Source organism: Lactuca virosa, chromosome 5, assembly GCF_052849685.1.
Source record: "Lactuca virosa cultivar CGN04683 chromosome 5, Lactuca_virosa_CGN04683_v6, whole genome shotgun sequence".
Lineage (NCBI taxonomy): Eukaryota > Viridiplantae > Streptophyta > Magnoliopsida > Asterales > Asteraceae > Lactuca > Lactuca virosa.
In genome coordinates, this window is record NC_136430.1 from 328651418 (window position 1) to 328666063 (window position 14646).

The 14646-nt window shown below is 37.3% G+C and overlaps 1 protein-coding gene across 1 annotated transcript; it reads left to right on the plus strand.

The window, feature by feature from the left end:
* The first annotated feature begins 998 nt into the window (after positions 1–998).
* On the plus strand, positions 999–13934 carry LOC145113204 (uncharacterized). The gene is made up of 3 exons (XM_079049321.1): positions 999–1468; positions 1576–2474; positions 13264–13934. Exons 1-3 carry the CDS (start codon positions 999–1001, stop codon positions 13932–13934), a joined length of 2040 nt encoding a protein of 679 aa, XP_078905447.1.
* The last annotated feature ends 712 nt before the right edge of the window (positions 13935–14646 follow it).

A 14646-nucleotide genomic window follows, 5' to 3' on the forward strand; every position in this document is an offset into this window, starting at 1 on the left:
ATAGAGGATCAAATTAAGCTTAGGGCATTCCCTTCGCGGTGCAAGACGCAGCAAAAGACTGGCTCTATGACCTCCCACCGGGGATGGTTACTACTTAGGTAGATCTTGCACGCCTCTTTTTGGACAAATACTTCCCAGAGATGAAAGCTTCAGCCCTACGGAGGGAAATCATTGGAATCAAGCAACACAAGAGAGAAGCTTTTCACACATATTGGGAGAGATTCAAGAAACTTTGTGCCCGATGTCCAAAGCATGGAAACACCGAATATCAGCTCCTCCAATACTTCATTGAAGGCATGACTCCAATGGAAAGAAGACTTCTAAATGCTTCCATTGGCAGATCTTTACCCGACAAGACTCCAACCGAAATCCGCAACTTAATCAAGAACATGGCTGAAGATTCTAAACATTCAAGCCATGATGAAGAATGGTATACGGATGCACCCCGAGGTGTAAAGGAAGTGCAAACACCTCAAATTGAAGCTCAATTGTCCGAGCTTACAAAAGTTGTAATGATGCTAGCCAAAGACGAAGGTGTGCAACCCACACCCCACCCTTGCGGTATTTGCACTCAAGTGGGGCATCCAACTGATATGTGCCCTCAAATTCAGGATGAGAATTATGATGAAGCAAAAGCCATGAGAGGCTTTTCTGGGTTAAATCAAAGGGGATATGAGCAGCCACAGGTTGACCAAAGATGGAACAATAATCAAGGTTGGGGAGGAATTCAACAAGGAAATTATCAACCAAATCAACCACATCAATACCAACAAAGACCACCATTTCCTCAAAATCAACAAAGACCACCTTTTCAACCTTAAAATTTCCAGCCAAGGCATCTACCACAACCACCTCCATAAGCGGGTTCATCAAGCATGTCACTAGAAGATATTGTCCAAAGCCTTGCCACTACCACTCAAAGCTTCCAAAAAGAAACCAAGTCAAGCATAAACAGCTTGGAGCAACAAGTATCACAACTGGCCCAATCCGTGAGTAAGATGGAATCACAATGCAAGCTACCATCTCAAACCGAGAAGAACCCGCAACACAATGCATGTGCCATCACCTTAAGAGGTGGGAAAAGCTATGAAGGTCCAAGGATGCTGGATGAAGAGGAAGAGAAAGAGATTGAGGTGGAAGAAGCTGTCAAAGAAGAGGAAATGAAAAATACTTCAAAGTCAAAGAAGCCAATAGAGACCAAAGTGAAAGTCACACCAGCTCCATTTCCTTCAAGGCTAACAAGCACAAAGAGAGAACGGGAAGATGACGAAATCATGGCAATGTTCCGAAAGGTTGAAATCAATATCCCTCTTTTAGATTCCATTACACAGATTCCTAGATATGCTAAGTTTCTTAAGGAACTTTGCACATCTAAGAAAAAGCTTAAAGGAAATCAAACTGTGAAAGTTGGGGAAAACGATTCAGCCGTGTTACAAAAACGGCTACCAAAAAATGCAAGGATTCAGGTGTATTCACGGGTCCTTGTAAAATGGGTAACCTTTTTGTGCCACGTGCCATGCTAGATCTTGGAGCATCAATAAATGTCTTACCTTATTCAAGTTATAAAACAATCAGAATTGGACCTTTATCAAAAACCGGAGTTATCATTCAAGATGCCAACTGGTCTTTGGTACACCCAAAAGGTGTATTGGAGGATGTGTTAGTGCAAGTCAATGAACTTGTATTTCCCGCTGATTTTTATGTTTTGGATATGGGTGATGACAACACCCCACAATCAAGCTCCATCCTTTTGGGGAGACCCTTCATGAGTACCGCAAAAACAAAAATAGACGTAGCAAATGGTACTTTGTCTATGGAGTTCGATGGCGAGGTGATCAACTTTAATATCTTTGAAGCTATGCGTTATCCTAGTGATATTCATTCTTTAAACTTCATAGATGTTATTGATTCATGTACTAATGATTGTTTCGAGTTGTCAAGCCAAGATGTGCTAACCACCATCTTGAGAAAGCATTTTGATGAGACAGGGATCAAGAATCTGGCTGATAAGTACACTTTGGAGGATGAGTTGATTGAAGCAATCAACTCCTTGGAAAAAGCACAGCCCATGAGAGTTGAACCACCCCGCATGAAGCTCAAAAATTTCGATCCGAAACTCCTTCCATCCATAGTACAACCACCGAGTTTTGACTTGAAGACTCTTCCCGCCCATCTCAAGTATGCCTATATTGGAGAGGAAGAGACATTACCGGTGATAATTTCAACCAAGATAGCAAAAGAAGAAGAAAAAGAGTTGGTTGGAATTTTGAAAAAGTACAAGGAGGCTATTGGTTGGACCGTTGCGGGCATAAAGGGGTTGAGTCCATCATTATGCATGTATAAAATATTGATGGAAGAGGACTTTAAGCCAACTCGTGAGGCCCAAAGGAGATTGAATCCACGTATGATGGAGGTGGTTAAAAAGGAGATCATGAAGCTCTTGAATGCAGGTGTAATCTATCCCATTTCTGATAGTAAGTGGGTAAGTCCCGTGCAAGTTGTCCCGAAAAAAAGCCGGAGTCACCGTTGTCAAAAACTCCGAAGGGGAATTGGTACCTACCCTTGTGCAAAACGGGTGGAGGGTTTGTATTGATTATAGGAAGTTGAATGCTTCCAACCGCAAAGACCACTTCCCTTTGCCATTCATCGATCAGATGTTAGAACGATTGGCTGGGAAATCTCACTATTGTTGCCTTGATGGTTTTTCTGGTTTTCACCAAATTCCGGTTGCCCCGGAAGATCAAGAGAAAACCACATTCACATGTCCTTTTTGCACCTTTGCGTATAGACGCATGCCCTTCGGCTTGTGCAATGCACCCGCGACCTTCCAAAGATGTATGGTGAGCATATTTTCAGAATATGTCGAAAATATCATAGAGGTTTTCATGGAGGATTTTATTGTTTATGGAAATTCTTTTGATGAATGTTTGCAAAATCTCACCAAAATCTTACAAAGGTGCATTGACACGAACTTAGTCCTTAGTTATGAAAAATATCATTTTATGGTTGACAAGGGCTTGATACTTGGACATGTGGTGTCACAAAAAGGTTTAGAAGTTGACAAGGCCAAAATTGATGTTATTAAGAGCTTACCTTACCCGACAAATGTTCGGTAAGTGCGTTCTTTTCTTGGTCATGCAGGTCATGCAGGTAAGTGCGTTCTTTTCCATCTATGCCATCAGATTCAGCATATTATTTCTTTAAGTTTCTTCACTTTTTCTTTGATTCTTAAAACATCAACATGTGACCCAGTCACATCATGTATCGAGAATCTCAGAATAGAAACTTAGCAGAGTTAAATAGTGGACTTTACCCGAAGTAGAGTCAAACTTATTGACTTTAATATCCTTAGGTAAATTTGGCAGCTTCGCAACCAATGCCCCTTTCTTTGGCAATAGACCCTTGATAATGGGACTATCTCAGACTTAGCCGTTCTCTTTACCATTTGGTCAACCGAGTTGACTATGGCCGATCCCTTTCCATTGGGAAGAGAGAGCTTTACTGGATATCCAATGTCATCATTGTCAATGTCCATAAAGTTTTAGGAAGTTGATCTTAGCAAATAGATAAGATCATTAAGGGTCTTGTCATAGTCTGTTTCATAGGAGTCCCAAAGGAACTCACTATGTGACTTAGAAAATAGTTGAGTCACCAACTTTCTCAAGACTTTGACACCCAACTCTCCCAACTTGTCAATATCTGACTACATCTCCAAGATGTGATCACATATAGACCTTTGCTTGAGTGACCTTAAACTTTTCAGGAACTTGTGGGTTAGGGAGAATAACTGGAGGAGGTGAAAGAAGTATGATTTCCATGGGACATCATCTTCATTTAGGAAAGCTTGTTTCAAGAGATTTGAGAAGATCATCTTTTGGGAGTTATTCAAGAGAGTTGATTTAAAGTCCTTAATATAACACCCAATATGAAATATTAAGGCTAGGACCCAACAACCTATTTATAACTGGAAGAGGGATGCCGTAATCCAAGTTATAAAATAGTTGAAGGTAGGTAAATGACGATTTACCAATTTCCACCATGAAAAACAAAATATAATTAAGTTTTAATTGGATTTGAAACTCCTAGATCTTTTGAGATACATTGAACTTTCAATGGCATGTTTGAATCTCGATTGTGCCCTCTCAAGTTTGTGACTGGGATGCCGAGGATCACAAACAAGGTGTGAATAACCATGCAAATTGACTTGGTACCCTTAACTTTATCACCTAATCGATGTGCCGGTTAACCACAAACGCTCCACCGATCTATAATAGAGTCAAGTTACCCTTTGCCACTCTTACTAGTCCTTATTAGTGTGCCGGTTAACCACACACGCTCCACTAATGACTTGGTAAGGTACAAAGTGTAATTTCATGGGTTAGCATCTTTTCACATTTTCCTAAGTAACTAAGATTGGGAATGTACAAGTGTTTAGTTACTTAGTATTTATCATTAATACTTTTAATGAAGGGAGAATTATAGTCCTTTCCTACCCGTTCGGCTAACGACCCTCCACCAGTCAAGGAAGCGGTGGGTGAGAGTGGACACCCATTAAACTGCCATTTTATAGGCAGTAACCTTATACCCCCCTTATAGACCGGCTTCGTGAATGAGGCCTACTAACGGTAAGATTGACTTTATCTTATACATATCTATATAATTAAAATTATAATAATAGTATAAGGGTTTGAATTTTAACTTTTAAAATTCTAAGGGCTAACTTGGAATTAAAGTGTTCATAAGAGAAAACTTTTCAAATTCCAAAACTTGAGGGCAAGTTTTGAAACTATTCAAAACTAATTAATTCCATAACTTATGTGTTTAAAGTAGTTTTAATTAAAAAAAACTCTTCAAGTTCCATAACTTGAGGACAAGTTATGGAAGACTTTAAACTAATAAAAGAATGTAACTTTTGCTTTATTTTGTAATTTATGGAATTAATTAAGGTTACACATTTTATTACTTAATGAAGTGACTCTTGAACCTCCATAACTTGAGGACAAGACTCTTCATTTTTGTAACCATTACCAACTTTTATGAGTTTTATGAAACTTAAATGTGACTTTTCATATAACTTGAGGACAAGTTACACAAACACATTTTAGAATCAACTCTTAGATTAAAATGGATTGAAAACACATAATTAATTAACTTTTCTATTAATCTAAGCAACTCATAAGAACAAGATAATTTAATCAAACTTTTTCATGTAATTAGCCTAATCACTAAACTAATACAAAACATGAATCTATTGACAATTATCTTTGAAATTGGATTAGTATGAACATTACCACATCAAAAACAGGATTATAGGTTCAAAAACAGCTTATGGTAATGTTCCTAGTCCATTTCTAGCCAAAAAACTCGAAGACATGCTGTCAGGGGCTCCTACTCGTCGAGTGTATCAACCTACTCGCCGAGTAGGATGATTTTCTTCATGGACTCGGCGAGTTCATCAGTGGACTCGGCGAGTCCAGTGCCCAGAATGCCCGAAATTCGACTTTTTCAGCATTTTTCAGCAATTTGCATCAAGTATAATTGAAAACAAGCCTAGGCTCTGATACCACTGATGGGTTTTGAGCATTTTAACACTCCTAAGTGTACATGCAACCCTAAATACCTTGGATCTATGTTTTCTCTATTATACATGCAAATATGATTATCCAAGGTATTATCCTAACTAGCATACCAAAACATTGATACTAGGATACTAAAATAGATAGAATACATACCTTGTTGTTGTTGCTTGACTCCATGAAGCTTGAGAGCCTAGTGCCCCAAGTGTGACACCTCAAATGGTTCACACAACATCATGAACTCTTGGAATAACCATGAGAAGAAGACATACATGTTCAAATCGGCTAGCCCTCAAAATATGTATCACTAGTGCCAATTTCTTGAACTAAAGGGGTTCTTATATACTGTGGCTATTAGGGTTATACCATGTAACTCATGACTTTACCCATTCCTTATGCTCCATGGGTTTTAACCTCCATGGAGTATCCATGGATCACCACATGGGTTAAACCCAACATAAAGGAATCTTGGATCATAAGCCCACATATATAAGAATGAATGATTTACACAATCAATCCCCATATATTTAATTAGTCTCTTTTTGATCACTAAATTAAGTCCAAATTAATTCTTGATCAATACTAATTAAATAACATGATTTCATATTAATATATTAGAACTTATAATATATTAATATGTCACAAAATGTCTTTTCCTCATAAACGGTCTATCCAAATGTTCCGATGCCATGCAACCCAAATGGACCATGCCGAGTCGGGTCAAGTACATACCAATTATAGTTATGGACTTAGACACTAATCCAACAATCTCCCACTTGGATAAGTCTAAAACTATTATTGCGTATGACTTCAGGAACCAACTGGCAATCGTAGCTCTCAAAAGCCGCTGTCGAACTCTAACCTTGTAGATGAACTCTGACCTTTGTCAATGACTTGTCCATTAGATAAGGGATCATATATTCCTCCATTCTAGATATCATATGGACTGAGACATGGATTATAATCATTCTCTCTGTCCATTTGTTGTTTCCCGATTTCTGATTTATGACGACTGACTAATTGAACAAATCAAAACAGTCCTGGCTCGGCCGAGCACTTCCATTTGTCATCATCAAATCATCGAGGGGCCCACAGATATCACTTTTATCCCGAAGGTAAAAGGAATGGATAAACTTCGACTCATATGGCTTGTTCTACTACTTGTTGAATCATACACAAAGGCACGTTTTATAACACCGAGTTACCGAATGCGTTTTCGTGCAATCAATGTACAACCAACTCATAGTAACAACTCATATCTCTAGGTTTGAAGAATATAAGATATTATCGTCTCATGATCACTCGTGATAAAATCCATGAAGTGATTCCAATGAGCGCGGGTTGAATCCAATACTCAGAACTTATGAGCACTCATGAGTGTTGTAGCCCCTTGTCCAACATCTTAGACCTCTACAAGCCAACCCATGACAGTCTTGATTCATATCTACTTCCAACATATGACCGACTGTGGATAGTTTGAATAACTTAGTCAATCAGGAAGAACGACCTAGTTATTCTGGAAGTCAAAACATGCAAAATGAAACACAATAATAATAGAATCTAATATGGTATCAAAACCTATGGACATAAATAAAACACCTTTTATTTATCACCATATGATTACACATTATTCATTGTATACTGTTTCAGCTATCAACTTTATTCTTGAATTTAAAACAATAGTTGTCCTATGCTCCAAGCATGTACACTATGTTTTCTAAACACTAGTCATGCCATACACCAAGTATGCATACTATGTTTGTCTATGATCTTTACTTTGTGAATTAGATCAATTGAACATAACTCCAATGATCCTCTTTCACAGTCCCAAATCCTTACTGCAAATGCACGAATTCCAAATTCATGCCAATTACTGAAATCTGTTAGATTCTAAACTTATATGCATTGATCCTCCTGTAATGATTATGCACAGAGTCAGAAAGACTTGACAACAACCATTACAGAGCATTCCAAGGAGATCAACTCCTTGGAAACATCCTTCTTGCATTAAGTTTCCTAATCTTACACAGATTGAATAATTTCCAACTTTGAAACATTTCCATATTCCATTTTGACTATCACTTCTGAACAAGAGTTGCCTCCTTACAGATTATGTCAATATGGTCCTTCCAGAATTAACACTATACTTCCAACTGTCCTTGAGCAACCAAAATTTGGTAAACCTTAGATTGTCCTCGACAATTGCTTAATCCTTTTAGTAATATCCAGTTCTAGACCTTTTCCCTTCTTAATGCCCCAGGCATTTGGAAAATTTTAGAAAGGATAAATATAGCACATGTAATCGATCCTATATCCGAAGCATATGGGACACGAGTCATGATGTCTCACATAAAGACTAAACCAGTCTTTTGCTATAACATTTCCATTTATATTTGCCAAGTTCTCATAATTCAGATTATGAAAAGGGATGCCGTAATCATAATCGAATTTTAGAACGCAAATAATGGACCCATATATAGAATTTCCTTATGTTGAGTCATTCCAACATGAAATTCATATATATATCCTTGACTAAATACGACTTAAAACCTCAATCTAAGCTTTTAGAATTGAAATGAAGTATAATTTCCTCTCCCTTAATTATAGCAAAACAACTTTTTCAACCCCTGCAGCCTCACGAATTGAAACTTTTGTTTTCTATAATTAACATTGCTAACTTGCAATCTTTATCATAATTATCATGCTCCCACTAACGTGATGATTATTAGCATAACACTCATGCTCCCACTAGCTTTGACATGTAATCAGAAATCAGCTGGACTTCTAGAAATCAATACTTTATTGACTTTCTTACCAAAGTTCAGATTTCTGATACTAGATTGCTTTGATAAAACTTTATCAATATCATACACCTTATCTTAGATAGCTCACAGGTGTGTCTAAACAATTTTAAGAACTATGAAAAGGGATGCCGTAATCATAGTCTCGATTGTTTAGACCTTTACCACTTCTCACAAGTCCATGTTAGTGTGCTGGTTAACCACACACGCTCCACTAACGACTTTGAGAATGCAAATATCACAATTGCTATCTAGCTAAAATCTACTTAGTGAAAGTGTTTCCTCACCATCATTTTCATGAATCGGAGAGAAACCTTATGACACTTAGATTTTATGGTGTATGAGTTCCTATCCATATGAATTTTGTCAAAACCATAATCACAAGACAAGGTTACTGACAAATCCACACTTATATGGATTAAACTTGTGTAATCTTAAATTCTTGCCATTTGGCAGCTCAAGGGCCTGTCATTGCTTCCAAGTAGCTGTGCAACCAATTGAGAACTCTCAGAACTCCTATGCAAAGCCAACTTGAATAGGCACAGACATGTCGACACGATAGGTTATAAACCTCAAGTCGTGTGCTAGTGAAGAACTTCAGGTTTTATTCTTGATTAGTTCTTGAGACTTTCAAGACCTTTAAGACTCCCACTGTCCTCTTGACATATAAGACTTTCTTGTCAGATATTCAAGAGATAGTGTGGATTCTAATCAAGACAAACACTTCACACAATTGGCCTTAGTTGGTCTTTGTTTTATCCAAAACATCACAACTTACCAATTTCAAATGTACAAGAGTAGAAAACTTTTACTCTTACATTTGACAAGTGTTTTAAACCTTCTTTAAGACATGTCACTCAAGTTACAATCTTAGAGTATAACTCTAAGAATTGTTTTTGGAACGAAGTATAAATCATCTTCTTGATTTAACCACTTCAACAATTCATAGCTCCTCTTCTTAGCTACCAGAATGCACTTAGAGGATGAATTGTGATAAGGTCTCTTAATCATTAAGATGATTATATAACATGATACTAAAGTACTCTCCCATCTTTTCAGATTTGAGAAACTTTTATCTTTCTGCCTAAGTTGATTCTTCTTATTCGCTTTGCCATACATTGAAACCTTTTCCAATGTCTCAGAATTACACTTAAGCTTGTAAGTATAACCATATTTACTGAATTTTAGTAAATAATGACAAATAGTCTTAACGATTATTTGTGGTGGGCTTGATCAGTGCACAAGAATGTGTACTCGATCCTTTACTTGACTCACACATCCATGTGAACAAGTAGTTAGTCTTAATTTTTCCAATGCTTGAAAGTTCTTATTCATCATGCTATACAACTTGCATGATTCCAAGTTTCTATCCAACTGAAACTTAGGTGATGAGAATCTTTCCTTATTTGGTAAATTTAGACACTACCACAAATGAAAGAATCAAATTCATATTTCCACTCTTGCTCTTAATGGAATCTTATAAGCAACAAAAGTTTTCACAAATGCCATTGTAAGGATATTTTAAAATAAATAAAATCAAAAAAAAAATTCCTTTTATTTTAAAACATTGCGGAAAAACTATCCTTACAATGCAAAAGCACATGAAAACTTTGTTGTTATTTATTCCTAAGCAATATATCATAACTCTTAAGAAGTAGCTCAAGAATCCGATCTTCAAACTATGCGATAGAAATCCATCCATGCCATCAGATTCAGCATATTCTTTCTTTAAGTTTCTTCACTTTTTCTTTGATTCTTAAAACATCAACATGTGACCCAGTCACATCATGTATCAAGAATCTCAGAATAGAAACTTAGCAGAGTTAGATAGTGGACTTTACCCGAAGTAGAGTCAAACTTATTGACTTTAATATCCTTAGGTAAATTTGGCAGCTTCGCAACCAATGCCCCTTTCTTTGGCAATAGACCCTTGATAATGAGACTATCTCAGACTTAGCCGTTCTCTTTACCATTTGGTCAACCGAGTTGACTATGGCCGATCCCTTTCCATTGGGAAGAGAGAGCTTTACTGGATATCCAATGTCATCATTGTCAATGTCCATAAAGTTTTAGGAAGTTGATCTTAGCAAATAGATAAGATCATTAAGGGTCTTGTCATAGTCTGTTTCATAGGAGTCCCAAAGGAACTCACTATGTGACTTAGAAAATAGTTGAGTCACCAACTTTCTCAAGACTTTGACACCCAACTCTCCCGGCTTGTCAATATCTGACTACATCTCCAAGATGTGATCACATATAGACCTTTGCTTGAGTGACCTTAAACTTTTCAGGAACTTGTGGGTTAGGGAGAATAATTGGAGGAGGTGAAAGAAGTATGATTTCCATGGGACATCATCTTCATTTACGAAAGCTTGTTTCAAGAGATTTGAGAAGATCATATTTTGGGAGATATTCAAGAGAGTTGATTTAAAGTCCTTAATATAACACCCAATATGAAATATTAAGGCTAGGACCCAACAACCTATTTATAACTGGAAGAGGGATGCCGTAATCCAAGTTATAAAATAGTTGAAGGTAGGTAAATGACGATTTACCAATTTCCACCATGAAAAACGAAATATAATTAAGTTTTAATTGGATTTGAAACTCCTAGATCTTTTGAGATACATTGAACTTTCAATGGCATGTTTGAATCTCGATTGTGCCCTCTCAAGTTTGTGACTGGGATGCCGAGGATCACAAACAAGGTGTGAATAACCATGCAAATTGACTTGGTACCCTTAACTTTATCACCTAATCGATGTGCCGGTTAACCACAAACGCTCCACCGATCTATAATAGAGTCAAGTTACCCTTTGCCACTCTTACTAGTCCTTATTAGTGTGCCGGTTAACCACACACGCTCCACTAATGACTTGGTAAGGTACAAAGTGTAATTTCATGGGTTAGCACCTTTTCACATTTTCCTAAGTAACTAAGATTGGGAATGTACAAGTGTTTAGTTACTTAGTACTTATCATTAATACTTTTAATGAAGGGAGAATTATAGTCCTTTCCTACCCGTTCGGCTAACGACCCTCCACCAGTCAAGGAAGCGGTGGGTGAGAGTGGACACCCATTAAACTGCCATTTTATAGGCAGTAACCTTATACCCCCCTTATAGACCGGCTTCGTGAATGAGGCCTACTAACGGTAAGATTGACTTTATCTTATACATATCTATATAATTAAAATTATAATAATAGTATAAGGGTTTGAATTTTAACTTTTAAAATTCTAAGGGCTAACTTGGAATTAAAGTATTCATAAGAGAAAACTTTTCAAATTCCAAAACTTGAGGGCAAGTTTTGAAACTATTCAAAACTAATTAATTCCATAACTTATGTGTTTAAAGTAGTTTTAATTAAAAAAAACTCTTCAAGTTCCATAACTTGAGGACAAGTTATGGAAGACTTTAAACTAATAAAAGAATGTAACTTTTGCTTTATTTTGTAATTTATGGAATTAATTAAGGTTACACATTTTATTACTTAATGAAGTGACTCTTGAACCTCCATAACTTGAGGACAAGACTCTTCATTTTTGTAACCATTACCAACTTTTATGAGTTTTATGAAACTTAAATGTGACTTTTCATATAACTTGAGGACAAGTTACACAAACACATTTTAGAATCAACTCTTAGATTAAAATGGATTGAAAACACATAATTAATTAACTTTTCTATTAATCTAAGCAACTCATAAGAACAAGATAATTTAATCAAACTTTTTCATGTAATTAGCCTAATCACTAAACTAATACAAAACATGAATCTATTGACAATTATCTTTGAAATTGGATTAGTATGAACATTACCACATCAAAAACAGGATTATAGGTTCAAAAACAGCTTATGGTAATGTTCCTAGTCCATTTCTAGCCAAAAAACTCGAAGACATGCTGTCAGGGGCTCCTACTCGTTGAGTGTATCAACCTACTCGCCGAGTAGGATGATTTTCTTCATGGACTCGGCGAGTTCATCAGTGGACTCGGCGAGTCCAGTGCCCAGAATGCCCGAAATTCGACTTTTTCAGCATTTTTCAGCAATTTGCATCAAGTATAATTGAAAACAAGCCTAGGCTCTGATACCACTGATGGGTTTTGAGCATTTTAACACTCCTAAGTGTACATGCAACCCTAAATACCTTGGATCTATGTTTTCTCTATTATACATGCAAATATGATTATCCAAGGTATTATCCTAACTAGCATACCAAAACATTGATACTAGGATACTAAAATAGATAGAATACATACCTTGTTGTTGTTGCTTGACTCCATGAAGCTTGAGAGCCTAGTGCCCCAAGTGTGACACCTCAAATGGTTCACACAACATCATGAACTCTTGGAATAAGCATGAGAAGAAGACATACATGTTCAAATCGGCTAGCCCTCAAAATATGTATCACTAGTGCCAATTTCTTGAACTAAAGGGGTTCTTATATAGTGTGGCTATTAGGGTTACACCATGTAACTCATGACTTTACCCATTCCTTATGCTCCATGGGTTTTAACCTCCATGGAGTATCCATGGATCACCACATGGGTTAAACCCAACATAAAGGAATCTTGGATCATAAGCCCACATATATAAGAATGAATGATTTACACAATCAATCCCTATATAATTAATTAGTCTCTTTTTGATCACTAAATTAAGTCCAAATTAATTCTTGATCAATACTAATTAAATAACATGATTTCATATTAATATATTAGAACTTATAATATATTAATATGTCACAAAATATCTTTTCCTCATAAACGGTCTATCCAAATGTTCCGATGCCATGCAACCCAAATGGACCATGCCGAGTCGGGTCAAGTACATACCAATTATAGTTATGGACTTAGACACTAATCCAACAATATTTAATTTATAGGACCATTTCCGCCCTCTTTTGGTTGTTCGTATATCTTGTTGGCGGTGGACTATGTGTCCGAATGGGTGGAGGCCAAAGCTACTCGTACTAATGATTCCAAAGTTGTAGTGGATTTTCTTAAAGCGCATATTTTCTCCCGGTTTGGCACTCCAAAGGCTCTCATAACTGACCGTGGTACTCACTTTTGCAATCAGATGCTTGAAGTTGTCCTGAAGAAGTATGGGGTGACTCATAAAGTCTTAACAGCCTATCACCCCCAAACCAATGGGCAAGCGGAGGTCTCCAATAGGCAAATCAAAAGCATTTTGGAGAAAACAATCAATCCAAATCGCAAAGACTGGAGCATAAGGCTGGATGATGCCTTATGGGCATACCGTACTGCTTTCAAAACACCCATTGGTATGTCCCCATATAGGCTGGTATTTGGAAAAGCATGTCACCTCCCGGTTGAGCTCAAGCACAAAGCTTTTTGGGCCATAAAGAAATTCAACTTGAATGAAGATGAGGCGGGACACAAAAGGAAGCTAGACATCCAAGAGCTAGAGGAGATCCAAAATGATGCGTATGAAAGTAACATGATCTACAAAGAGAAGACAAAGGCGTATCATGACAAAATGATCTCCCGGAAGACTTTTGCACAAGGACAAAAAGTGCTTGTTTATCACTCGTAGTTCAAGTTGATTTCAGGGAAATCAAGATCAAGATGGCTTGGTCCTTTCGTAGTCACAAAGGTATTTGACCATGTTGCGGTGGAAATCACAAGCCATCAAACTAGAAAAACATTCAAAGTCAATGGTCATAGATTGAAGCCGTTTTACGAAGGATTCGAGGTGAAGAATGATGAGATAGAAGTTGTTGGAAACCCCACGTATCAAGACTGACACATATTCGGGGGCCACGCCGAGCCAACGACTTAAAACAAGGGCGGCTAACCGGGAGGCAACCCGGGGGTATTTTCGTCTTTTTCTTTAAAAACATTTCCATTTGTTTGAAGTTTTTGGTTTTATATGTTCCAAATGCATTTAAACATGTTTTCAAATCACCCAACGGACCTTGGGATGCAAAACCATTTCGTTTGAATGAGAGGGGATTTTTTGGGTTCAAAAAGTGGGAAGTGGCAAACAGAACCGTACACGGCCCGTGTCCATTTTCGCCTTATATTGAACACGGGTCGTGTTCAAGCAAGGAAAACACTTCGGCGGTCAGAGGGGTACACGGCCCGTGTTCATTTTTTACTTATACTGAACACGGGTTGTGTTCAACATTTCTCAGGAACTTTGACCCCAACACTGGCCATGTCGATTTGGCCTGTGGGAACACAGGCCGTGTTCGTGCAGCAGACCTGGTGGTTTTTAATGCTAAAAATCGGGTTTTTGCCCCATT